This window comes from Triturus cristatus, chromosome 2_1 (genome assembly GCF_964204655.1).
Source record: "Triturus cristatus chromosome 2_1, aTriCri1.1, whole genome shotgun sequence".
Taxonomy (NCBI): domain Eukaryota; kingdom Metazoa; phylum Chordata; class Amphibia; order Caudata; family Salamandridae; genus Triturus; species Triturus cristatus.
Genome location: NC_140581.1, coordinates 16,242,581 through 16,268,280, shown reverse-complemented (window position 1 = coordinate 16,268,280; position 25,700 = coordinate 16,242,581). Strand labels below are relative to the sequence as shown.

Here is a 25,700-nt window from a genome sequence, read left to right as displayed (position 1 = left end):
AGGATCGACAAAAAATATAGGTCGGCTCCTGGGGACGCTACGTACATTAGAGGCCAGTTGCCTCTAGATTCCATCGTAGTCGCAAATGCTCGCAAACGGGCGCACTCGCAGACAACTGGGGATGCTCCTCCCCCGGACAAAGAGTCCAAGGTGCTCGAGACCTCCGGCAAACGGGTTGCAGCCCAGGCAGCTAACATATGGCGTATTGCCAATACCGAGGCGCTCCTAGCTCGCTACGATCGCGCACACTATGACACATTAGAAACCCTACTCCAACATCTCCCTGACCAATACAAAGAGGGAGCAGAGATCCTCATCAGGGAGGGACAACTCCTCACGAACGCATCCATTAAGTGTGCACTGGATGCCGCAGATACAGCTGCCAGAGCAATAAACACCAGCGTCATGCTACGACGACACGCCTGGTTACGAATCTCCGGATTCAAACCTGAGGTTCAAAATAACATCCTCAATCAGCCGGTCAACCCCGACTACTTATTCGGGCCAGAAGTTGACACCACCCTAGAAAAAATAAAAAAGGACACAGACACTGCAAAGTCCATGGGGGCTCTCCAAACGCAGACCTTTCGGAGTGGCTCCTTTCGTCACCCCGGAAATAGAGGAGCAGGCAGAGGACAGGGGTCACAGCAAACCTACAACAAGGGCAACACACAAAGTACCTACGATAAAAACACCCGGGGTGGGTATCGTGGCTCCAGCACAAAAGGCAGAGGACGCGGATACGGCAATACCAGGTCCTCCCCCAAGAACAAACAGTGACGCCCTCTCCCTTCCTCCCGACCACATAACACCTGTCGGGGGAAGGCTACAAAGGTTCCTGTCCACGTGGAACTCCATAACCACGGACAGGTGGGTCAAAGATATTATCAAACACGGTTACTGCCTAGAATTAACCTCCACTCCACCCACAATACCACCAAAACACCGTCCTATGTCCTCAGAGCACTTAGCGCTATTACAGCAGGAAGTGCTCAGTATGCTGGAAAAAGGCGCAATAGAGGTCGTACCCGTCCACGAGCAAGGCACGGGGGTGTACTCCCTGTACTTCTTAATACCAAAAAAGGACGGGTCACTCAGACCTATACTAGACCTGAGACCCCTCAACCGCTACATTCTCTCGGAGCATTTCCACATGCTCACCCTACAACAAGTCCTCCCGCTGCTCAAGCAGGGAGACTTCCTGGCCACGCTAGACCTCAAAGATGCGTATTTCCACATACCCATTCACCACTCGCACAAAAAATACCTCAGGTTCATTGTTCAGGGGCAGCACTACCAATTCAAAGTCCTTCCCTTCGGCGTGACAACAGCACCCAGAGTTTTCACAAAGTGCCTAGCTACTGTGGCGGCACATCTACGGAGGCAGCACATACACGTCTACCCTTACCTGGATGACTGGCTTGTTCAAGCAAAGTCAGCCCAGCAATGTGCCAGCCACATGTCCCGCACCATTCACCTTCTTCACAGTCTGGGGTTCTCACTAAATTACCCAAAATCACATCTCCAACCCGCACACGTACAACAGTACCTAGGTGCGACCATAGACACTCTGGCAGCCACAGCTCAGCCGAATTTAGTGAGGATCAACAGCATGCAAATGCTGATTTCCAAGTTCAAACCCCAACACTCCCTTCCTGCGCGAGTGTTTATGCAGTTGATAGGCATGATGGCCTCCTGCATCTTCATAGTCCCACACGCGAGACTACATATGCGCCCGCTTCAGGAGTGCTTAGCACGTCAATGGAATCAGGCTCACGGGCAACTAAAAGACCTAGTGTTGGTGAGCGGTCGGGCATACAACTCTCTGCATTGGTGGAATCCACAAAACCTTTGCAAGGGCCGACCGTTCCAAGAGCCTGTTCCACAAATAATACGGACGGCGGACGCCTCTCTCCAGGGATGGGGAGCTCATGTACTCAATTACACAGTGCAGGGACTATGGACAATACAACAAAAGAAGATGCACATCAACCTTCTAGAACTGATGGCAATCTTCCTAGCAATGAAAGCATTCAAAGTACACTTGTGCAACAAAGTCGTGTTGATCCGGACGGACAACATGACAGCCATGTACTACATACAGAAGCAGGGAGGAACACACTCTCCACAGTTGTCTCATCTGGCTCAGAGCATGTGGAAGTGGGCCATTCAGAGGAACATGTTCCTCATGGCGGAACACCTCCCCGGCAAGGACAACCAGATGGCGGATCTGCTCAGCAGACACAGCCACCAGATGCACGAGTGGGAGTTACACCCATCAGTACTCCAACCGTACTTCCAGCAGTGGGGTCATCCAGAGATAGACCTATTCGCCACAAGCGAAAACGCAAAATGCCAAAGCTTTGCCGCCAGGTTCCCACATCCGCAGTCGCAGGGCAATGCGATATGGATGAACTGGTCCGGCAGATTTGCGTACGCTTTTCCCCCAGCACCATTGATACCGCTGGTGGCACACAAACTGCGACAACACTCACTGACACTCATCCTGGTTGCTCCAACATGGGCACGCCAACCATGGTACACCACCTTTCTCGAACTTTCCGTGGTGCTGCATCAAAGGCTGCGGATCAAACTTGCGCATTTGACGCAGAACCATGGCGAGATTCAGCACCCAGATCCGCAACAGCTGAACCTGGCAATCTGGCTCCTGAAGTCCTAGAGTTTGGCTACCTCAACCTGCCACCTGACTGTATGGACATCATTAAGGAGGCTAGAAGACCCACTACCAGAGCTTGCTATGCAGCCAAATGGAAAAGGTTCGTAATTTATTGCACTAACAATGACATTAACCCGCTAGACTCATCCATCCAAAACATAATTTGTTACCTCTTACACCTATACCGATGCAATCTGGCATACACCTCAATACGTGTCCATTTGACCGCAATATCAGCCTATCTCCAGAACAGGCAGCACCTCTCTTTATTCAGAGTGCCTGCCATCAAAGCATTCTTGGAAGGACTCAAACGAGTAATTCCTCCAAGCCACCCACCAGCTCCAATGTGGAACCTCAACTTGGTCCTCACCAGACTGATGGGTCCACCCTTCGAACCTCTGCACTCATGCGAGATTCAATTCCTCACCTGGAAAGTAGCTTTCCTAGTAGCGATCACCTCTTTGAGGAGAGTTAGTGAACTCCAGGCACTAACCGTTCAAGAGCCATTCATACAGGTTCACGCCAACAGGGTTGTACTACGTACCAACCCCAAATTCATGCCCAAGGTGATATCGCAGTTCCACATGAATCAAACTATTGAACTGCCTGTTTTCTTTCAAAACCCACAAACTGTCGCAGAAAGAGCACTCCATACACTGGATGTAAAGAGAGCCCTCATGTACTATATCGACAGGACTAAAGTCTTCAGGAAAACAAAACAACTTTTCGTTGCCTTTGCCCCACACCACAAAGGTAACGCCATCTCCAAAGCAGGTATAGCCAGATGGATCGTTAAATGTATTCAAATTTGCTATCAAAAGGCTAAACGCACATTAACGATTCCCCCACGGGCCCACTCAACACATAAGTTAGGGGCCTCCATGGCTTTCCTGGGAAACATTCCTTTACATGATATATGTAGAGCAGCCACATGGTCCACTATACATACATTTACCAAACACTACTGTGTAGATGTACACTCAAAACAGCAGGCAGCTGTAGGACAGGCTGTTCTCAAAACTCTTTTTCAGACCGCTGCAGCTGGCACTGGTGGCCGCCGCTAATGGGAGGTACTGCTATCTATTCTATGCACAGATATGAATTCAGCAGCCCACATGCCTCGAACTGAATATGCTACTTACCAGTATGCATCTGTTCTTGGCATGTAGGGCTGCTGACATTCATATCGCCCACCCTCCTCCCCGGCGCCTGTAGCAGCTGCAGATCTCAGAATTACTGTAAGCATGGTCATCACTTTCTGTATCTACTCCATCACTGCCACAATAGCGAAAAACAATCTGAGGATGGAGAGGATGCCCATGCGCACTGTAGTCCAGGGGAGGAGTCACCTATCTCAGGATACTTCGAAGACTCTTTCAGGACAACAACGTGCAAACATCCGGACCCAACACTAGGCGGCGATCTATGCACAGATATGAATGTCAGTAGCCCTACATGCCAAGAACAGATGCATACTGGTAAGTAGCATATTCATTCCAGTGCCAGAAGTAGGCTGTGGTTGCTATTACCGCTACTTTTTGGGAACCAAAAAAGACAAAGTCCTTTATCCTGTTCTAGATCTGCAGGCCCTCAAATTCTTCTTCAAGAAAGACAAATTCAAAATGCTCATGTTGGCTAGGTCTTGTCTGCCCTGGACCCAGGGGACTGGATGGTAGCGTTGGACTTGCAGGACGCCTACTTCCACATTACGGTCCTGCTTGCCCACCGGCGCGATCTTTGGTTTACAGTAGACTGTGAGCATTTTTAGTTCACTGTGCTCCCTTTTGGCCTTACCAGCACCTCTCGGGTGTTCATCAAGGTGATGGCGGTGGTCTCGTCTGCAGATATCAGGGCTGCTAGTCTTCCTCTATCTCGACAACTGGCTGTTGAAGGTGGGCTCGCCCCAGTATGTTGTCTCCCACCTCAGACTATGGCTTCAGACGCTCCTTTTCAATGGAGCTGTTCTGGACATAGTGCAGTTTCGGGCTTATCATCATGAGCAGTGAGTCCAGGATATTCACAATATGATAGATATTTCATCCTCTATCCTGGGTTTCGGTGAGGTAGTCCCCAAGGCTGTTGGGACTCATGGCCACCTGTCCTGCACCCTGTTGGTAACTCGTTCCCAGTGACATATGCTGGCTCTGCAGTGCGTGTTAAAGTTCCACTGGGAACAGCATCAGCGGATCCTCTCCAACATGGGCCAGATCACGGAGAGAAATGCGAAAGAGTTGCAGTGGTAACTAACAAACCGCAATCAGATCAGAGGCAGACGCCTCTCCCTTCCCCAACCAGATCTCACAGTAGTGACAAATGCGTGACTCCTCAGATGGGACCGCCGTCTGGTAGAGGTGGAGATCAGAGGTACTCTGGTCTCCAGCAGAAACCGGACTCCACATCGACCTGCTTTAACTCCGTGGGATCCCACTGGCTTTGAAAGCCTTCCTACCCTCCATCAAATTAATGCAGGTACAAGTTCACGGACAACACCAGCGCCATGTGGTACTGCAGCAAACCGTACAGGGTGGGGTCGTAGACCCTTTGTCAAGAGCCCCTGCGCCTCCGAACATGACTGGCCCAGCCAGGCATATCCCTGGTGGCTCAACACTTGGTGGACTCTCTGAACACCAGGGCAAAGGAACTCACCCATCGATACCTAACGGGTCATGAATGGTGTCTCCATTCTGAGGTGGCTCAAGGTATTTTTCAACAGTGGAGAGAGCCTTGGTTAGATATGTTTGCCTCTGTCATGAATACGCCATGTCAGCAGTTTTGCGGGTCAGAGTTTCCAAAGCGACTCTTGCTCGGAGACGCTTTTTGTCTCGAGTGGAGCACAGGCCTCCTGTTCACCTTTCCACCAATACCACTACTGCTAGTGTTCTATCAGGAATGACCGGGCCCAAGTCATCCTTGTGACTCTGGACTGGACACAGAGAGTCTGGTATCCTGAGCTACTGGACATGGCCAACAATCCTCAGACCAGGAAGATCTTCTGTCATAGCAGCAGAGGAGGATTATTCACCCAAACCTGTCCACTCTCCGCCTGCTTGTGTGTAGATTAAATGGCAAATGTTGACCGCTTTTGACCTTCCTCCCGAAGTCTGTAACGTCATCTTGGCAGCTAGGTATCTCTCCACGAAGATGGTATACGACTGCTGATGGAAAGAATTTGAGGCATGGTGTGCAGAAAAAGCTAATGATCCCCTTTCTGCCCCTTTTCTGAAATCTTACTCTTCATTCTTTCCCTTGCCCAGCAGGGCTCCACTATAGTCACTTTTAAGGATTCTTTATCTACTCTTTCTGCCATTTTGCAGCTGCCTGACCAACCCTCAATGTTCAAGTTCCCTGTTGTACATAGCTTATTAAAACGTAGTGTCCATCTGATCCCTCCTTCACCATTTATTATGTCTCAGTGAAACCTTAATCTAGTTTTACCTTTCTAATGTGTGCTCCTTTTGAGCCTCTCCATAATTGCCCCTCAGGCATTTGACAATCAAAAAGCCCTCATTGTGGCAATTCTATCTGCCCGAGGAGTAAGTGAGCTGCAGGCCTCATCGTCTAACCCATCTTACCTCTCAGTCTATTCTGACAAACTGGTGCTTCGCACTAGGGCCTTCTTTCTACCTAAAGTGGTCACCCCATTTTGTGTAGGCCAACCTATCACCCCGCCTACATTTTACGCTTCTCCACATCACTCTAAAGAAGAGGAGTGACTCCATTGTCTGGACTAAAAAGACCGTGGTTCTACCTTGACTGCACTCAATAGTTCCAGGTGGACGACTAACTCTTTTTGTGGTTTGATGGTTCAAAGAAAGGTTGGGCGGTGCAGAAGCAGACCATCACCAGATTGGTCGCGCTCTGCATCAAAATCTGCTACTTACTTGGCAAGAAGCAACTTACTGAAGGCTAGTGAGTTCATTCCAGCAAGCTAAAGCTGCGACCACTGTGTTAGCATGTGGCATTCAGGTCCTGGATATCTGCCAGGCAGCGACATGGGCTTCCCTGCACACGTTCACCAAATAGTTCGAGGCATGTGGGCTGCTGAATTCATATCTGTGCATAGATCGCCGCCTAGTGTTGGGTCCGGATGTTTGCACGTTGTTGTCCTGGAAGAGTCTTCGAAGTATCCTTGGATAGGTGACTCCTCCCCTGGACTACAGTGCGCATGGGCATCCTCTCCATCCTCAGATTGTTTTTTTTCCGCCATTGGGTTCGGATGTGCTATCTTAGCTCAAGTTAGGAAAAAATTTTGTCGAGGCCACAAGGCCTTTAGTTCGCGTCGGTACTGTTTATCGATCGGTTTTCGATACTCTCTGTTAGTTTACTAATTTTCAGCACCGACTTTGTTCGCATTTACCTGTCCATCAACTACTTCGACGATGGAATCGAGGACGCCATTCAAAAGGTGTCCGGTATGTAATGCGAAGTACCCACACATCGACGTCCATCCGGTGTGCAACAAATGCCTTTCGCCGGACCACGACGAGTCGACATGTATGGCCTGTGCCCGGTTCCGTTCAAAGAAGACTCTGCGGAATCGTCGAGCGGCGAGGCTCGAAGCGCAGCACGCGGCACCGGCCCCAGCTGACATCTTCGACGACGCGGACGACGTCGAAGAAGTAGAAGTCTTACCCTCCAGTCCCGTTTCCGACCAAGAACCCGGATCGGACGAGGCCGACGAGTCACTCTTCCACAGAGGTGAAGACGACACCGAGGTAGGAGACGACGAGGAGGCCTTAGGGGCCGAAGAGAGTAGCTCCGATGATGAACAAGGCCTACCTGTTCAAACCGAGAATTCACCAGTGCCACAGACTATGGCTCCGGTCGAGGGATCGCCTTCGGGCCTTACCCGAGACCTATCACGCAGTCCTTCGGCCCCGCCCTCGGGCCCGGCCTCGGACGTTCAGCGGCAGCCATTACCGCTTAAGCCAGCTGGTTTCCCTTCCACGAAACCGAAACCGAAAGCTGCTCAGGTTCCTACGAAACCGAAACTGAAAGTGGCGCTAGTCGGATCGAGGCCTTCAACACCTTCGACGCCGGCGCACCGTGTCGGCACCGACCGCACCAAGGGGGACTTCGGTGCCGAACTCGAGACGGGCGACATGGGAGTCGACAAACGGAAGAAGGCCATCGGCGCCGACAAACCTGCTCGGTTACCGGCGTCGACGCCACCGACACCGAGGGCCGTCCCGCCTGCTACGCCTCGCAGCACTCCCTCGACGACACCGAAACCTCACGTGTCGAAGACGTCGACGGTGATCTCCGCACCTCGGCTCGATGCACCACGGGCGCAGAAGATATCTGCAGCCGCCTCGACGACCCTGGCGGGGGCCACGACCTCTAAGGCGCCCCGAGTACGGCCTGGCGCAATGCCAGGCTGCAAAACCAAGGCTGCCCTCCAGGACCAGTTGGGTTCGATCGATCCAGCGGTTTCGTCGGTGCCGACCAGCATTACCTTCGGCTTGCCTCCATCCACAATCCCGAAGGCGTTTCAACTCAGGACACAGGCCACCAAAACTGCGGTTACGCCTGTCGAGCCGTCTCCGTCACGTGTCATCGACGCCGACACTGGCAGGATGATTCTCCACGACCGAAGGATAACTTCGGAACCGCCATTGGAACCTTTCAGGATCCCGCTAAAGAGGAAGCTGCCTGTGGACACAGAACCTCTCCTGTATGAACCCTTTCATTCACCCTACCAGGATCCACACCGGGCCTCCCCCACACGCTCCGACACGGATGCATTGGAGGACTACATGGGTGAACAAGTCCCCTACCATGTGGACACGGACCCTGATGACCAGCAGGACCCTGACCAAACTTGGGGCGACCCTGCAGACCCCAGTGCACCTCTTGATGCACAGGACCCACAACTATATGGGGCAAAAACGTCACCCACAGAGGATACTGCGGCGTTCAACGCTCTGATTGAACGGGCGGCGAACAACCATGATGTACAGCTTCACTCTGATATCATCGAAGATGACTTTCTAATGGACACCTTTGCATCCTCAGAAAGACATGTAAAGACTCTGCCAATGTTGAAGGGGGTCCTTAAGCCAGCCACTGACATTTTCAGGGAACCCACCAGGGCACGAGGGATAAACCCCAGGATCGATAAGAAATACAGATCAGCACCTGGGGATCCTACTTACATCAGAGGACAATTACCACTCGACTCCATCGTTGTGGCGAATGCCCGCAAGAGGGCACACTCGCAGACAACGGGTGACGCTCCTCCCCCGGACAAGGAGTCCAAGGTGCTGGAGACCTCCGGCAAGCGAGTTGCCGCACAAGCTGCAAGCATATGGCGCATAGCTAACACTCAAGCGCTCCTCGCTCGCTACGATAGGGCGCACTATGACACAATGGAGCAACTCCTTCAACACCTCCCTGACCCCTACAAAGAAGGTGCAGAAATCCTTATCAGAGAGGGACAGCTACTCACAAATGCTGCCATCAAATGTGCACTAGACGCTGCTGACACGGCTGCCAGGGCCATCAACACTAGCGTCATCCTACGACGTCACGCCTGGCTACGTATCTCAGGATTCAAGCCTGAGGTACAAAACAATATACTTAATCAGCCCGTCAACCCCGACTTTTTGTTCGGGCCTGAGGTTGACGCCACCCTCGAGAAGATAAAAAAGGACACGGACACTGCAAAGTCCATGGGCGCCCTACAAACTCAGTCCTTTCGGAGCGGCTCCTTTCGTCGCCCCGGAAACAAGGGAGCAGGCAGAGGACAGGGGTCACAACAAACATATAACAAGGGTAATACGCAGACCACCTACGATAAGAACACCCGAGGTGGCTATCGTGGCTCCAGTACCAAGGGCAGAGGACGTGGCTACGGCAACACCAGGTCCTCCCCCAAGAACAAGCAGTGACGCCCTCTCCCTTCCTCCCGACCACATAACACCTGTCGGGGGAAGGCTACAACGGTTCCTGTCCACGTGGAACTCCATCACCACGGACAGGTGGGTCAAAGATATTATAAAATACGGTTACTGTCTGGAGTTAACTTCCACTCCACCCACAATACCACCAAGAAACCGTCCTATGTCCTCAGAGCACTTGACGCTCTTACAGCAAGAGGTAGAAAGTATGCTTCTAAAAGGCGCTATCGAGGTCGTACCCGTCCACAAGCGGGGCACGGGGGTTTACTCCCTCTACTTCTTAATTCCAAAAAAGGACGGGTCGCTCAGGCCTATATTAGACCTGAGACCCCTGAACCAGTACATTCTTTCGGAGCACTTTCACATGCTCACTCTACAGCAAGTCCTTCCGCTTCTCCAGCAGGGAGACTTCCTAGCATCACTGGACCTCAAGGATGCGTATTTTCACATACCCATCCACCCCTCACACAAAAAATACCTCAGGTTCACTGTTCAGGGGCAGCACTATCAGTTCAAAGTCCTTCCCTTCGGCGTGACAACAGCGCCCAGGGTTTTCACAAAGTGCCTAGCTACGGTGGCGGCACATTTACGGAGACAGCACATACACGTCTACCCCTACCTAGACGACTGGCTCGTTCAAGCGAGATCAGCCCAGCAATGTGCAAGCCACGTGTCCCGTACCATTCACCTTCTTCACAGTCTGGGATTCTCACTAAATTACCCAAAGTCTCATCTCCAGCCCGCACACGTACAACAGTACCTAGGTGCGACTATAGACACTCTGGCGGCCACAGCTCAGCCGAATTTAGTGAGGATCACCGGCATACAAGCGCTGATCTCCAAGTTCAGACCCAACCACTCGCTTCCAGCGCGAGTGTTTATGCAGTTGATAGGCATGATGGCCTCCTGCATCTTCATAGTCCCGCACGCGAGATTACATATGCGCCCACTTCAGGAGTGCCTAGCACGTCAGTGGAATCAGGCTCAAGGACAGTTGAAAGACCTAGTGTTGGTGAGCGGTCGGGCATACAACTCTCTGCATTGGTGGAATCCACAAAACCTTTGCAAGGGCCGACCGTTCCAAGAGCCTGTTCCACAAATAGTACTGACAGCGGACGCGTCTCTCCAGGGATGGGGAGCTCATGTACTCCACTACACAGTGCAGGGACTATGGACGACACAACAGAAGAAGATGCACATCAACCTTCTGGAACTGATGGCAATCTTCCTGGCCATGAAGGCTTTCAAAGTACATCTGTGCAACAAGGTCGTGTTGATCCGGACGGACAACATGACCGCAATGTACTACATACAGAAGCAGGGGGGGACACACTCTCCACAGTTGTCTCATCTGGCTCAGAGCATGTGGAAGTGGGCCATTCAGAGGAACATGTTCCTCATGGCGGAACACCTCCCCGGCAAGGACAACCAGATGGCGGATCTGCTCAGCAGACACAGCCACCAGATGCACGAGTGGGAGTTACACCCATCGGTACTCCAACCGTACTTCCAGCAGTGGGGTCACCCAGAAATAGACCTATTCGCGACAAGCGAAAACGCAAAATGCCAAAGCTTCGCCGCCAGATTCCCACACCCGCAGTCGCAGGGCAATGCGATATGGATGAACTGGTCCGGCAGATTTGCGTACGCTTTTCCCCCAGCACCGTTGATACCGCTGGTGGCTCGCAAACTCCGACAACACTCCCTGACACTCGTCCTAGTTGCTCCCACGTGGGCACGCCAGCCGTGGTACACCACCTTCCTCGAACTTTCCGTGGTACCGCATCAAAGGCTGCGGATCAAACCCGCGCATTTGACGCAGAACCATGGAGAGGTTCAGCACCCAGATCCGCAACAGCTGAACCTGGCGATCTGGCTCCTGAAGTCCTAGAGTTTGGCTATCTCAATCTGCCACCTGACTGTATGGACATCATCAAGGAGGCCAGGAGACCCACTACAAGAGCTTGCTATGCAGCCAAATGGAAACGGTTCGTCATTTATTGCGGTAATAATGACATTAACCCGCTGGACGCATCCATCCACAACATCATATGTTACCTCTTACACCTATACCGATGCAATCTGGCGTACACCTCTATACGTGTCCATTTGACCGCAATATCAGCCTATCTGCAAACCAGGCAGCACCTCTCTCTCTTCAGAGTGCCTGCCATCAAAGCATTCTTGGAAGGACTCAAACGAGTCATTCCACCTAGTCACCCACCGGCTCCAATGTGGAACCTCAACTTGGTCCTCACACGCCTGATGGGTCCACCCTTTGAACCTCTACACTCATGCGAGATTCAATTCCTTACCTGGAAAGTAGCCTTCCTGGTAGCGATCACTTCCCTAAGAAGAGTTAGTGAACTCCAGGCACTAACCGTTCAAGAGCCATTTATTCAGGTTCACGCCAACAGGGTCGTACTACGTACCAACCCCAAATTCATGCCCAAGGTAATATCGCAGTTCCACATGAACCAGACTATTGAACTGCCCGTTTTCTTCCAAAACCCACAAACTGTTGCAGAGAGGGCATTACATACACTAGATGTACGGAGGGCCCTCATGTACTACATCGACAGGACTAAACCCTTCAGGAAGACAAAACAACTGTTCGTTGCCTTTGCCCCACACCACAAAGGTAACGCCATCTCCAAAGCAGGGATAGCCAGATGGATAGTTAAGTGTATTCAAATCTGTTATCAAAAGGCAAAACGCACATTAACTATTCCACCACGAGCCCACTCAACACGCAAGTTGGGGGCTTCCATGGCCTTCCTAGGAAATATTCCCCTGCATGATATATGCAGAGCAGCCACATGGTCCACTACACACACATTTACAAAACACTATTGCGTAGATGTGCAGTCAAAACAGCAGGCAGCTGTAGGACAGGCTGTTCTCAAAACACTTTTTCAGACCGCTGCAGCTGGCACGGGTAGCCGCCGCCAATAGAGGGCACTGCTATGTATTCTATGCACAGATATGAATTCAGCAGCCCACATGCCTCGAACTGAATATGCTACTTACCAGTATGCATCTGTTCTTGGCATGTAGGGCTGCTGACATTCATATCGCCCTCCCTCCTCCCCGGCGCCTGTCGCAGCTGCAGCTCTCAGAATTATTGCAAGCATGGTCATCACTTTCTGTATCTACTCCATCACTGCCACAATGGCGAAAAACAATCTGAGGATGGAGAGGATGCCCATGCGCACTGTAGTCCAGGGGAGGAGTCACCTATCCAAGGATACTTCGAAGACTCTTCCAGGACAACAACGTGCAAACATCCGGACCCAACACTAGGCGGCGATCTATGCACAGATATGAATGTCAGCAGCCCTACATGCCAAGAACAGATGCATACTGGTAAGTAGCATATTCATTACTGTCTGGCCAGTCAGGTTTGTAGGAATGGGCACGTCGCCAGTTCGGTCCTTCAGGGCTTACTTGTGAAATTAGTCTGCAGACCCACCTACGGGGATGGTATTGCTTGGGTTTGTATTCAAAGGTAAGAAATCTGTGGCTAGAAGTCTCAATCAGATGAAAAAGTTAATTACCTTCTGTAATGCCTTATCTGGTAGAGACTATACCTAGCTGCAGATTCCTTACCGACTCACCCATCCTCCCCGCTCTCAAAAAGGATTTCTAGGGACAGGGCTGATCCGTTTCAGGGTCTTAATTTTCCTCACCAGTGGTCAGTGTTTATCGCTCCTCCCTTATGGCGTGGAAAGTTGTGAAAAGAAACTGGCACCAGCTCACCTGTATAGGTGTCGTGGACCTCCCTTTCAGTGCGGGTGATGCCGAAGCCGAACAACGCCACCTGCCGGCACACAATATCCACACATATTTAACTGATGGTGTTATGTACTTTGGGCTCCACTGCCTTCAGGAAAGTGTGAGTTGCCTATAATGTTCATTATTCAAGTCCAACCTGATCACCGGGATATATAAAAATATGCGCACATACCAACTCATACAATCACACACACCCACACAGTCCTTCTCACATCCACTCACAGACACTCACATACCCATACAGTCACACACATCCACTGACGCCCTCAAAACCACTGACACACCCACTCAGAGATCCATACAGCCATTCTTACAAGCATCATCTAAGGTTACAGGTTGGAAATCAAATTTAAAAAACCTTAGAGATTCACCTAAAAATACAAAGGTTACAGGGGCATGGTAGTTAGGAAATAAAATAAAAAAATAATCTTATAAATTCCCCCAAAATGACAAAGGTACACAGATGTTATAGTTGGGAAATCCAATGTAACAATCCTTTGAAATTCACTGAAAAAAACGCTAAAAGGTTACAGAGACGTTAAAGTTAGGCTCAGGTTTTACACACACAAAACCATAGAAATTCAGCACTTATAGATATCTCAGATAACTATAATTTGTGCCCCAGCAATGCACTGCTTATGACCTCTGTGAGAAAGTGCCATCTTTCTTGCATGGTATGCCCCCACTTTCGCTGAATTGCTGAATGTACTTTGACTGAGTGTGCCCAGGACTCCTGCCAATCAGGTGCCCAGGGCCTATGTTCCTTCCCTAAAACCTGTGCTGAAACCTAAACCCAAATTGGCAAACCCTGGCCACATGTCAGCCCCTTGTAAATGGTACACTAGGTACCCAGGGCCTTGTGACCAGGGAAGGCCCCTATGGGCTTCAGCACTTAATGTGCCACCTTTAGAGGCCCTGTACCTTGACATACACACACTGCCCTTGCAGGCTGAGTGTCTGGTGCAGGGGTGCCTAGAGACGTCGGATTTTATTACCCGCTCTTCTCGCGGTAGGGGGGGGTCTTCTGGATTGGGGCTGCAGGCGTCGTCTGGAGGTTTGAGGCATGTCAGGGGTCGCCGGATCTCGGGTCAGGATTGCCGAGGGGACCTCCTCGTGGTGTTTTTCCGCTCGGGATCGGCGGGTGCAGAGTGGGCTGGATTTGTGGTCTCTGGCTGGTGCCAGAAGCTGTAGTTTGAACAAATCCGGTGTTCACGGGAGATGCAGTCTGTAGAAGTGAAGGCAGACCGGTCCTTCAGGTTTCTTGAGGTTGCACACCAGGATTTCGCAGGAGCAGGTTCGAAGGGGAGACAGGCCGGTAGGGCTGAGGCCAAGTCAGTGGGCATCGTCCTCTTGTTAGCTCTGCACGGCTCTTCAGTCCTTCTTATTTTCTTTCTTGTTTGGATCTGAGGAAGCAAGGTACAGGGTGCCCCCTAAATACTAGATTTAGTGGCGTTACAGGTAGGTAAAGGGCAGGGACCAATGGGTCCCTTCCCTGGGGCAGGTACACCCCCTATTCTGCCACTCTCCAGTCGGAGGGGGGCAGGAGCCTGTCCCTGGTTGGCTGGGTCCCCCCATCCTCAAGATGGCGGGGACTCGAGGTTGTGGTTCTCCTCGCCTCCCCCACCTGATGGGTGGATTTGGCAGACGTGGGCACACCTCTCTTCCTCGCCGGTTCTCCTGCTTGAGGTGGGGGGTAGAACCAGTGGGGACCAGTTGCTGAAAGCAGCAAATGGTCTGGAGAGGCTCACAAAGGCGGCAAGCCTTTGAAGCTTCTCCTCCGTGAACCCTGCCCATCCTGGGGGAGGAGGCTTGGCACCTCGTCCCAGGATGTGCATTGTTTCAGGCCCCAGAGAGCAGCTGGCTCTCGACCCAGGGGTCCAGAAACATGTCTGGTGGTGGCAGCCTGTGCAGCCACTCAGTCAGGTCACTGGGAGTTGGTCGAGTTTCAGGGGGCATCTCTAAGATGCCCTCTTTTGTGCATTTTACATTAAATCCCACACTGGCATCAGAGTGGGTTTAATGTACTGAGAAATTTGATGCCAAACATCCCAGTCTTCAGTGTAGCCATTATGGTGCTGTGGAGTTTGTAATGACAAAGTCCCAGCACCATGTTGCATGGTGGGGGCACACCATGCAAGAAAGAGGGCACTTTCTCACACATCTTAAATGACATCACTTATGGCATCATCCAGTTATTGTTTTGTCTACATGTTTGAGTGTTAAACATATATACCACAGAAGTTAAATTGTTATGCTTTGTTTACCACTTATGAGTGATACTATTTCTAACATGTATTATGTGAGTGGCTGCATGACTGTGTGAGTGGGTGTGTTAGTGGCTGCATTGGTGTGAGTGGGTGTGTGGGTGGCTTTATGGGTGAGGGATTGGGTGTGCAAGTGGATGTATGGGTGACTGAGTGGCTGTTAAGTGGGTGTTTGGTTAACTGAGTGGCTAGACCATAGACCATGCAGAGATCATCCCTCATGCCCCATCCTTGGGGGGAGGAGGGGCTCTCCCTCACTCTCAGACCATGCAGAGATCATCCCTTATGCCCCCCCCCATGGGGGCAGGGGGGTCTCCCTCACTCCCAGACCATGCAGAGTTCATCCCTCATTCCCCATCCATGGGGGGAGGGGGGCTCTCCCTCACTCCCAGACCATGCAGAGATCATCCCTCATGCCCCATCCATGGGGGGAAGGGGGGTCTCCCTCACTCACAGACCATGCAGAGTTCATCCCTCATGCCCCATCCATGGGGGGCTCCAACTCACTCCCAGACCATGCAGAGGTTGTGCCTCTGTTTGGTGTCCGCCCTGCACCAGCACTGGCCCTGCTGCTCTTTCTGGCCTGACATGTACATCTGCTGAGGATTCTTTCAGGGCTGATTACTCTGATCCTTGCTCTGGTCTACTGGTCCCTTCAGTCTGGGGGTCAGTGTCCCTCTGCACAGCTGCAGAGGCAGTGTCAAGATACTAGTCTGTTTGGGTATCCTCTTCCTGAGGGACACGGGGGTGCCCCTCATCTGTTTTGGAACTGCAAGCTGAGTATTTTGGGGGATTCCAGTCAGTCCTGCTTAATGTGACTTTGATCGTCCCACCGAAGCATCCAATCTTATTAGAAGAGAGTAGCCTCCTTGCCCCGATGAACTTGGTGATCGGTGCCATTGCCTCTCTGTTTGGGGCGCGTGTCTGTGCTGTTACAGCTGTTTGAGGCGCTGTTGTCAGCAGCTGCAGCCGGCTGCTTGGGTCTGCCATCCGAACACTGGAGCAGAAGTGACCTGGAGCAGAAGTGACCGTGACACGGCAGTAACTTCGCCTTCCTCTCCATCTCATCACTTCAGGGAAGTAGCAAAGCTTTCTCATTCTCATCCTTTCGGCCCTCATTCTTTTGCATTTTCCTCCTTCTGCTTCTGGGTTTTGAACTCCTTCCATTGAAACACTTTCATCTTGTTTCATGAAAAGCAACGTTTTGAATTCCAGTAAGTCTGGGAATTAGTGGGACCTGGAGAAGGAGGGTCCCTGTGTGAAGGTACCAGTGCCAAAGGGGCTGAGGAGGGGTCCTGCACTGAGGGAACTAGAAAGTCTGAAGTACCTTCCCACCCTATCAACCCAGTAGGTTAGTAATTAACCCAGTTAACTAGTTGTGAGCAATTACTCTCACCTGGATAACTGTGTTAATTACTGGCCCTGAATTGACAGTCAGGGTGGAATCGAACTTATTCCTGGGTCTCAGATGGCGTCGACCCTGGGTACTACTCAGTAATGACCGACTCTCTGGGATCCCAAGAAAATGGGTTGCATTGTGCAGGTGATGAAGTGTTCATCAAACGATGTTTGTTGTGGTCATGCGGTTCATGAATGTGATAAAGGTACACAAAGGACAACCAGTGTTACAGGAAAGGAACTCTCTCAGTATGTAATCTAACCTGCGATTTGGGTTCACCATGCCTGCGCTTTTACTGACAAACGTCGCCCCAGCCACAGTGACCTCTGCAGGTTTGTAACTCTCTGTCCTCTAATTAGCAGTGCTTCTTCTCTTCAGGTTGGCAAAGCGGTGTCTCAGGCTCTGAACCGGTGTGTGAACTGCCTCCCAGGTCAGCGAGATGTCGATGCCGCAATACGAACTGTTGCCGATGCAAGCAAGAGGCTGCTTGCAGATTCAGTGAGTCGCACTCTCCTTTTTGTCGGCCTTACTGAGGAGTTGCCTGTTGCTGTTTCTGTACATGGGAATTTCGTTTTTGTTCTGTCCGTTGGCTGATGTTGATTGCTGTGTGGACTTGTCATGGCTAGAGAGTTGTGAGAAGAGTGTGTATGTTGTAAGGGAGGTGCAGCTGTTAATGGTGGTGGTTCATGTTTGGCTTATTTTGATAGTATAGAACTGTCAGTTGTTTAATATTTGGAAATGAGTTGAAAGATGTAATAAACCTATTCTTTGGATGATTCTTCGATACCTTTTTGTATAGGAAGAGTGGCATTGAGACCTAATGTGTTAATGTTGTCCTGTCTCTTTTATGATGTTCTAAAACATTCTTTTATCTGAAGGGGCGTTGGCATTTGTAGACCAGGAGTACCTTGTCCGCACATTGTGTTTTGTTTTTTCTTTATTGTTTGCAATAGCTGGGATGCTTCCACAGGAACCGGTATGCGTTTGCCTCATGGTTGTGGACTTTAGCTGGAACACAGTCCTGTTTTGTCAAACAGAAGCGTGTGCTCCTGTGGCTGCAGCTGTCCTAAGTGATGTTGTTCCTTTGCTTTCCCATTTAGTTTCCACCTAGCACCAAGAACTTCCAAGAGGCCCAAGGCCAGCTAAACCAGGCCGCGGCTGGTTTGAACCAGTCAGCCAATGAACTGGTGCAGGCCTCCCGTGGAACGCCACAAGACCTGGCCAAAGCCTCTGGGAAATACGGACAAGATTTCAACGAGTTTCTTCAGGCAGGGGTTGAGATGGCCGGCCAGTCCTCAGTAAGTATGGAGTGGACGCCACACAGACTGCTGTCTGAATAGCTTGATTGCTTTGATTGATTTTGAGTGATATCCTCAATATGCGTGTTCCTGAGTACGGACCACACCTTCCTTGTATGTGTATGCAGTCTATATTCCAATGTAATCAATATGCCAACGTGTGAATGGTTAGAACTTAATGGGAAGCTGTTTAATAACTCTTGGTCTCCTGCATCTTGTAAAGTGAATATTTGTTCCTTTAGTTCCTCATTTCCTCTATCACCCCACGGGTATCCTGGCGCGGACTGACCGTGATTCCTCTACATGCACTTATTTACCCACCAGATGAATAACCTGCACCGCCTCCTAGGGAAAAGATCAGTTTTAATTTTTTTCCTAAACTGAAGGTATTCTTCTATTTGTCTGCTATCGGGCGGGAGATTATTCCACAGAGGGGCAGCCGCCCAGCTGAAGGCTCCCCCCAAACCTAGAGGTTCTTATTCTGGCGGTGCAAACCAGGTGAGCAGTGGAACAACGAAGATTACGTGATAGAGCGTTACCAGGCAAACCTTCTCTGCAATGGCAAAGGTCCATGAAAGGCCTTAAAAATAACACATAGTGATTTAAACTGGATTCTCTGAGCTCGAGGGAGCCAATGAAGATCACTAAGGGCCACAGATTCAGAATCACCTCGAGTCGTTTAAGATTATAAGGCACTTTAAGAGTATATGGTAGGCTATATCATAGAACAGCTATAAGGACATGGTTCCGAAAGCTGCAGACAGGCTCAGCTCATGCCAGAGCACCATCTCACATGGAACCAAGCACTCTGCCTTCAGGATTGTTGAGGCCTGCCATAGGAGTGACTTATAGGTTAACATGTGTCCCATTTAAGGTTAGGTATAATTATACTACACCTAAGTAAGAGGTGGTTACACGAGCTTACCCCAGCTGAGTGATCAGCCAGTTGTGTCAAATTTGTTAGGCCAGGCCAGGGGTGGCACAATACATGCTTCAGCCCCTGGTAGGCCTTAGATACACCAATGCCCTGGGTACCTAGTGTACACTGGTACAGGGGCTCACAGGGTGATCCACTTCCAATTGGTTATGCACCTAGGGTGTATAGTGTAAATTTAGTAGAGAGAACAGCAGGCTGGGGGTCTGATTGGCAGGCCCACAGCCTCAATATGTCAAAAACCAGTGAAGCAAAAAGCAAAAATTTGGGGTGACCATAGGATAGCAGACCCTACTCTCCTACACAACCCCCCCCCCCCAAACGCAGGGACATTAAACTAGCCTTGACCAGTCTCGTCTTCATGTCCTAAGTGGAAGTACCTGGAGAGACCATCTGCATTCCCATGGTCAGTACCTGGCCGGTGCTCCACTGTAAAGTCCATCCCCTGTAGGGAAATGGACCACCTAAGCAGTTTGGGGTTTTCACCCTTCATCTGATTTAGCCACAAGAGGGGCTTATGGTCGGTCTGAATCTTGAAGTGAGTGCCAAACAAGTATGGCCTCAGCTTCTTCAGGGCCCACACCACAGCAAAGGCCTCCCTCTCAATAGCTGACCAATTCTTCTCTCTGGGGGTCAACCTTCTGCTAATAAAAGCAATGGGTTGGTCTTGACCATCTACATTAAGTTGTGACTGCACAGCTCCACACCCAACTCAGAAGCATCTGTTTGGACAATAAACTCTTTGGAGTAGTCAGGACTTTTCAGGATAGGTGCAGAGCACATGGCCTTCTTCAGGTCATCAAATGCCTTTTGACAGCTTACTGTCCACTGAACCTTTTTGGGCATCTTTTTGGATGTCAGATCATTAAGAGGAGTCACAATGGACCCATAGTTCTTAACAAACTTCCTGTAGTACCCAGTCAAGCCCAAGAAAGCTCGAACTTGAGTCTGGGTGGTTGGAGGAGACCAGTCCTTGATGGATTGTATCTTACACTCCAGTGGTTGAACTTGGCCTCCACCTACAAGGTGGCCCAAGTACACAACCTTACTCTGCCCTATCTGGCACTTAGTAGCCTTGATAGTGAGGCCTGCCTTTTGCAGAGCCTCAAGTACCTTCTTCAGGTGGATCAGGTGATCCTCCCAGGTGGAGCTAAAGACAGCAATGTCATCAAGATATGCTGCGCAAAAGTCATCCAACCCAGTAAGGACTTGATTCACCAACCTTTGGAAGGTGGCAGGTGCATTCTTCAGACCAAAGGGCATCACCAAAAATTGATAATGCCCACCTGGGGTTGAGAATGCTGTTTTGGCCTTAGACTCCTCAGCTAATCTGATTTGCCAATAGCCAGCTGTCAAATCAAATGTGCTCAAAAACTTAGCAGAAGCCAGTTTATCTATGAGCTCATCTGCCCTTGGAATAGGATGTGCGTCTGTCCTAGTGACAGCATTGAGTCCTCTGTAATCCACACAGAACCTCATCTCTCTCTTGCCATCTTTGGTGTGAGGTTTGGGGACCAGGACCACTGGGCTAGCCCAGGGGCTCTCTGAGGGCTCAATGACACCCAGTTCCAGCATTTTGTGTACCTCAGCCTTTATACTGTCCCTGACATGGTCAGGTTGTCTGTGAAGTTTGTTCTTCACAGGAAGACTGTCACCGGTGTCCACCACATGGGTACACCAGTCAGTTTGACTAGGTATCAGTGAGAACATATGCTGAAATGATTGTAGAACTGGTCTACATTCATTTTGCTGATGCTCAGTGAAGTTGCCTCCAAGGGTCACTCCTTCAACTGAACCATCTTCAGGGTTCTGAGACAGCAGGTCTGGGAGAGGGTCACTCTCTTCCTCCTGTCCCTCATCTGTAGCCATGAGCAAGCCCATGTCTGCCCTGTCAACATATGCTTTTAACCTGTTAACATGGAGTACCCTGTGGGGACTCCTGGGAGTGCCTAGGTCCACCAAGTAGGTAACCTCTCCCTTCTTTTCCAGGATTGTATGGGGTCCAGACCATTTGTCTTGGAGTGCTGCTGGGGCCACTGGCTCCAACACCCATACCTTCTGTCCTGGCTGAAACTCAACCAAGACAGCCTTTTGGTCATGCCAAGCTTTCTGTAAGGCCTGGCTTGCCTCAAGGTTTTTAGATGCCTTCTCCATGTACTCGGTACAAAAGAGGGTGGTGATGGACGGAGCATCAGAACCAATCAAACACTCACACCCAGTCAACAGATCTGGGTTTGATCCATCACCGTTCTTTAGCCCACTCTGCCACCCCAGTTCAGACATGGCCATATGCAAATCAGTCTGACCCTGTGCCTCATGGGAACAGTCCAGCCCGAACTGCCAGGCCATGCCTTCCCTGGACCGGAAACAAGCTTCCTAGGACCGGTTTCTGGCATTTCAGCCGTCTTCAGCCAGGCTTGCTTGAATCCAGTGGCAAAGTGAGCAAGGGACTCACGTCTGAGCATACCCTGCCAACTTATGGCGAACAAAGCGGTACAAAAGAGGGTGGTGATGGACGGAGCATCAGAACCAATCAAACACTCACACCCAGTCAACAGATCTGGGTTTGATCCATCACCGTTCTTTAGCCCACTCTGCCACCCCAGTTCAGACATGGCCATATGCAAATCAGTCTGACCCTGTGCCTCATGGGAACAGTCCAGCCCGAACTGCCAGGCCATGCCTTCCCGGGACCGGAAACAAGCTTCCTAGGACCGGTTTCTGGCATTTCAGCCGTCTTCAGCCAGGCTTGCTTGAATCCAGTGGCAAAGTGAGCAAGGGACTCACGTCTGAGCATACCCTGCCAACTTATGGCGAACAAAGCGGTACAAAAGAGGGTGGTGATGGACGGAGCATCAGAACCAATCAAACACTCACACCCAGTCAACAGATCTGGGTTTGATCCATCACCGTTCTTTAGCCCACCCTGCCACCCCAGTTCAGACATGGCCATATGCAAATCAGTCTGACCCTGTGCCTCATGGGAACAGTCCAGCCCGAACTGCCAGGCCATGCCTTCCCTGGACCGGAAACAAGCTTCCTAGGACCGGTTTCTGGCATTTCAGCCGTCTTCAGCCAGGCTTGCTTGAATCCAGTGGCAAAGTGAGCAAGGGACTCACGTCTGAGCATACCCTGCCAACTTATGGCGAACAAAGCGGTACAAAAGAGGGTGGTGATGGACGGAGCATCAGAACCAATCAAACACTCACACCCAGTCAACAGATCTGGGTTTGATCCATCACCGTTCTTTAGCCCACTCTGCCACCCCAGTTCAGACATGGCCATATGCAAATCAGTCTGACCCTGTGCCTCATGGGAACAGTCCAGCCCGAACTCCCAGGCCATGCCTTCCCTGGACCGGAAACAAGCTTCCTAGGACCGGTTTCTGGCATTTCAGCCGTCTTCAGCCAGGCTTGCTTGAATCCAGTGGCAAAGTGAGCAAGGGACTCACGTCTGAGCATACCCTGCCAACTTATGGCGAACAAAGCGGTACAAAAGAGGGTGGTGATGGACGGAGCATCAGAACCAATCAAACACTCACACCCAGTCAACAGATCTGGGTTTGATCCATCACCGTTCTTTAGCCCACTCTGCCACCCCAGTTCAGACATGGCCATATGCAAATCAGTCTGACCCTGTGCCTCATGGGAACAGTCCAGCCCGAACTGCCAGGCCATGCCTTCCCTGGACCGGAAACAAGCTTCCTAGGACCGGTTTCTGGCATTTCAGCCGTCTTCAGCCAGGCTTGCTTGAATCCAGTGGCAAAGTGAGCAAGGGACTCACGTCTGAGCATACCCTGCCAACTTATGGCGAACAAAGCGGTACAAAAGAGGGTGGTGATGGAGGACCTGGCTTGGCAGTTCGGGCTGGACTGTTCCCATGAGGAACAGGGTCAAGACTGATTTGCATATGGCTGGGTTCAAACTGGAACGGCATGGTGAGCAAAAAAATGATGGATTTAGGCCCAGATCTCTGTACTGGGGTGAATGTATGACATTGTTCTGCATTCTGTCCATCAATTGTTGTTTTTGCATTTGTCACCCCGAGTGGGAAGGGTATGCCCAGACGTGGGTCCCTTGCTCTCCATGCCACTGGAAGCAAGCTATCCTGGCTGAAGAGGGGTGAAACCCCGAAACCGGTCCTAGGATGCTTGTTTCCAGTCCAGGGAGGACCTGGCTTGGCAGTTCGGGCTGGACTGTTCCCATGAGGAACAGGGTCAAGACTGATTTGCATATGGCTGGGTTCAAACTGGAACGGCATGGTGAGCAAAAAAATGATGGATTTAGGCCCAGATCTCTGTACTGGGGTGAATGTATGACATTGTTCTGCATTCTGTCCATCAATTGTTGTTTTTGCATTTGTCACCCCGAGTGGGAAGGGTATGCCCAGACGTGGGTCCCTTGCTCTCCATGCCACTGGAAGCAAGCTATCCTGGCTGAAGAGGGGTGAAACCCCGAAACCGGTCCTAGGATGCTTGTTTCCAGTCCAGGGAGGACCTGGCTTGGCAGTTCGGGCTGGACTGTTCCCATGAGGAACAGGGTCAAGACTGATTTGCATATGGCTGGGTTCAAACTGGAACGGCATGGTGAGCAAAAAAATGATGGATTTAGGCCCAGATCTCTGTACTGGGGTGAATGTATGACATTGTTCTGCATTCTGTCCATCAATTGTTGTTTTTGCATTTCTCCATGTACTCAGCCATCCGGGAGCGGAGACCAAGTACATAGTCCACTATGTCTTGCTTAGGCTTTTTGAGAGGTAACTCCCATCCTTCCCTCACCAGACATAAGGGGCCTCTTACAGGGTGCCCAAATAACAATTCAAAGGGGCTGTAGCCAACTCCTTTTTGTGGGACCTCTCTGTAAGCAAACAGAAGGCAGGGTAAAAGGATGTCCCATCTTCGCCTGAGCTTTTCAGGTAATCCTTTGATCATACCCTTTAGGGTCTTGTTGAATCTCTCAACAGGCCCATTGCATTGTGGGTGATAAGGAGTGGTGAACTTGTAGTTGACACCACATTCCTTCCACATAGCTGTCAAGTATCCTGACATGAAGTTGGTACCTCTGTCAGAAACCACCCCCTTAAGAAACCCCAAGTGTGTAACTTGTGCTTGTCTCCTGAGCACAAAGAAGACTGTGACGCTTGCAGATCGTTTCGATTGAAGTAAACTCTTTGCGGTCGTCTGGCTCGACGTCTAGACATGCAGCGCCAAAGCATCAAAGACACACCATACATCTGCGGTGAAGACTCCAGTCAAGAAGATGTTGGTGCATCAGCAGCAGAGGAGGAAGAAGCCTTCTCCATGGAAGACGCCGATTCCAAGCACGAGATACACCCCGACGCCGAAGAACTGCTGCAGGGACAATGTGACGTGAGTACGGAAGACCCCTTGACCCACCAACTCATCCACAAAAAACGTAAAGCTTCGGCACCACCTCTGCCTTCTGGCCAAGGTCGGCACCGAGATGACGTTTCTGACGCCCCTCCTCCAGGCCCGGCTCCGAAGCACCCAGTCAAGCCTTCTGGCTCGGAACCGAGTCAGCAAATAATCCTCGTCAGAACCGAAACCCTCCGGTTCCAAACACAAATCCAGCATGGAGCCAAAGCCCTCCTCACTGCAAATAAAACCGCCTTGGGAGCCAAAACCTTCTGTACCAAATCGCACCTCAGGATTCTTCACAATCTCACCATAATGACGATGATATTTATGATGAGGGTACACATTTACCAGTAGGTCCATGGACAGATTACACAATTGATATTCCAGTAGATAACCCAGACCTTTACTCTGCAAAGCCATCTCCTCCAGATGACAATGTATGCCACCAGGGAACTCATTGCCAGGGCTGAACAATATCATGGGGTGGCACTGCACAAAGAATCATTTGAGGAGGAATTTTTGTTCGAGACTTTATGGTCCACACATAGGTCAAAGCAAACACAAGGAGATGATGGACGGAGCGCTGAAACTTTTCAGACTCTCGCCCCCAGTCACAGATCTGGGTCGAATCCATCATCGTTCTTTAGCTCATTGCGCCACCCCAGTTCAGACACAGCTATATGCAAATCAGTCTTGACCCTGTGCCTCACATAGGTCGTCACACACACTTCCTATGCTTAAGGGCATGATGAGACTCGCTGATGGAATCTTTAAAGACAATAGAGATACTTAATCCACTGGGCTTTAGAGTAAATGCGCAGAAATCTCGCCTGCATCCTTTGCAGATGCAATCTTACCTAGGAGCCACTCTAGACACAGCCAAAGCTCTAGCCTCTCCCAATGTAGCCAGAATTCACAACATTCAGGCTATGATACTACAGTTTCAGTCCAACCAAGCCTTACCAGCCAGAGTGATCATGCAACTGCTGGGAATGATGGCGTCTTGCATTGATCGCAATAGTACCCCATGCAAGACTTCACATGTCCCCTACAA

The 25,700-nt window shown here is 50.7% G+C and overlaps 1 protein-coding gene across 7 annotated transcripts in view; it reads left to right on the top strand.

The window, feature by feature from the left end:
* TLN1 (talin 1) overlaps window positions 1-25,700 on the top strand; it is an 880,838-nt gene that overhangs the window by 464,016 nt on the left and 391,122 nt on the right. For all 7 annotated transcript variants that reach the window (XM_085627686.1, XM_085627681.1, XM_085627685.1 and 4 more), the window contains 2 exons: window positions 17,413-17,532; window positions 18,135-18,332. In XM_085627686.1, the coding sequence (XP_085483812.1) occupies window positions 17,413-17,532; window positions 18,135-18,332 (318 nt within the window). The remainder of the gene's footprint in view (window positions 1-17,412; window positions 17,533-18,134; window positions 18,333-25,700) is intronic.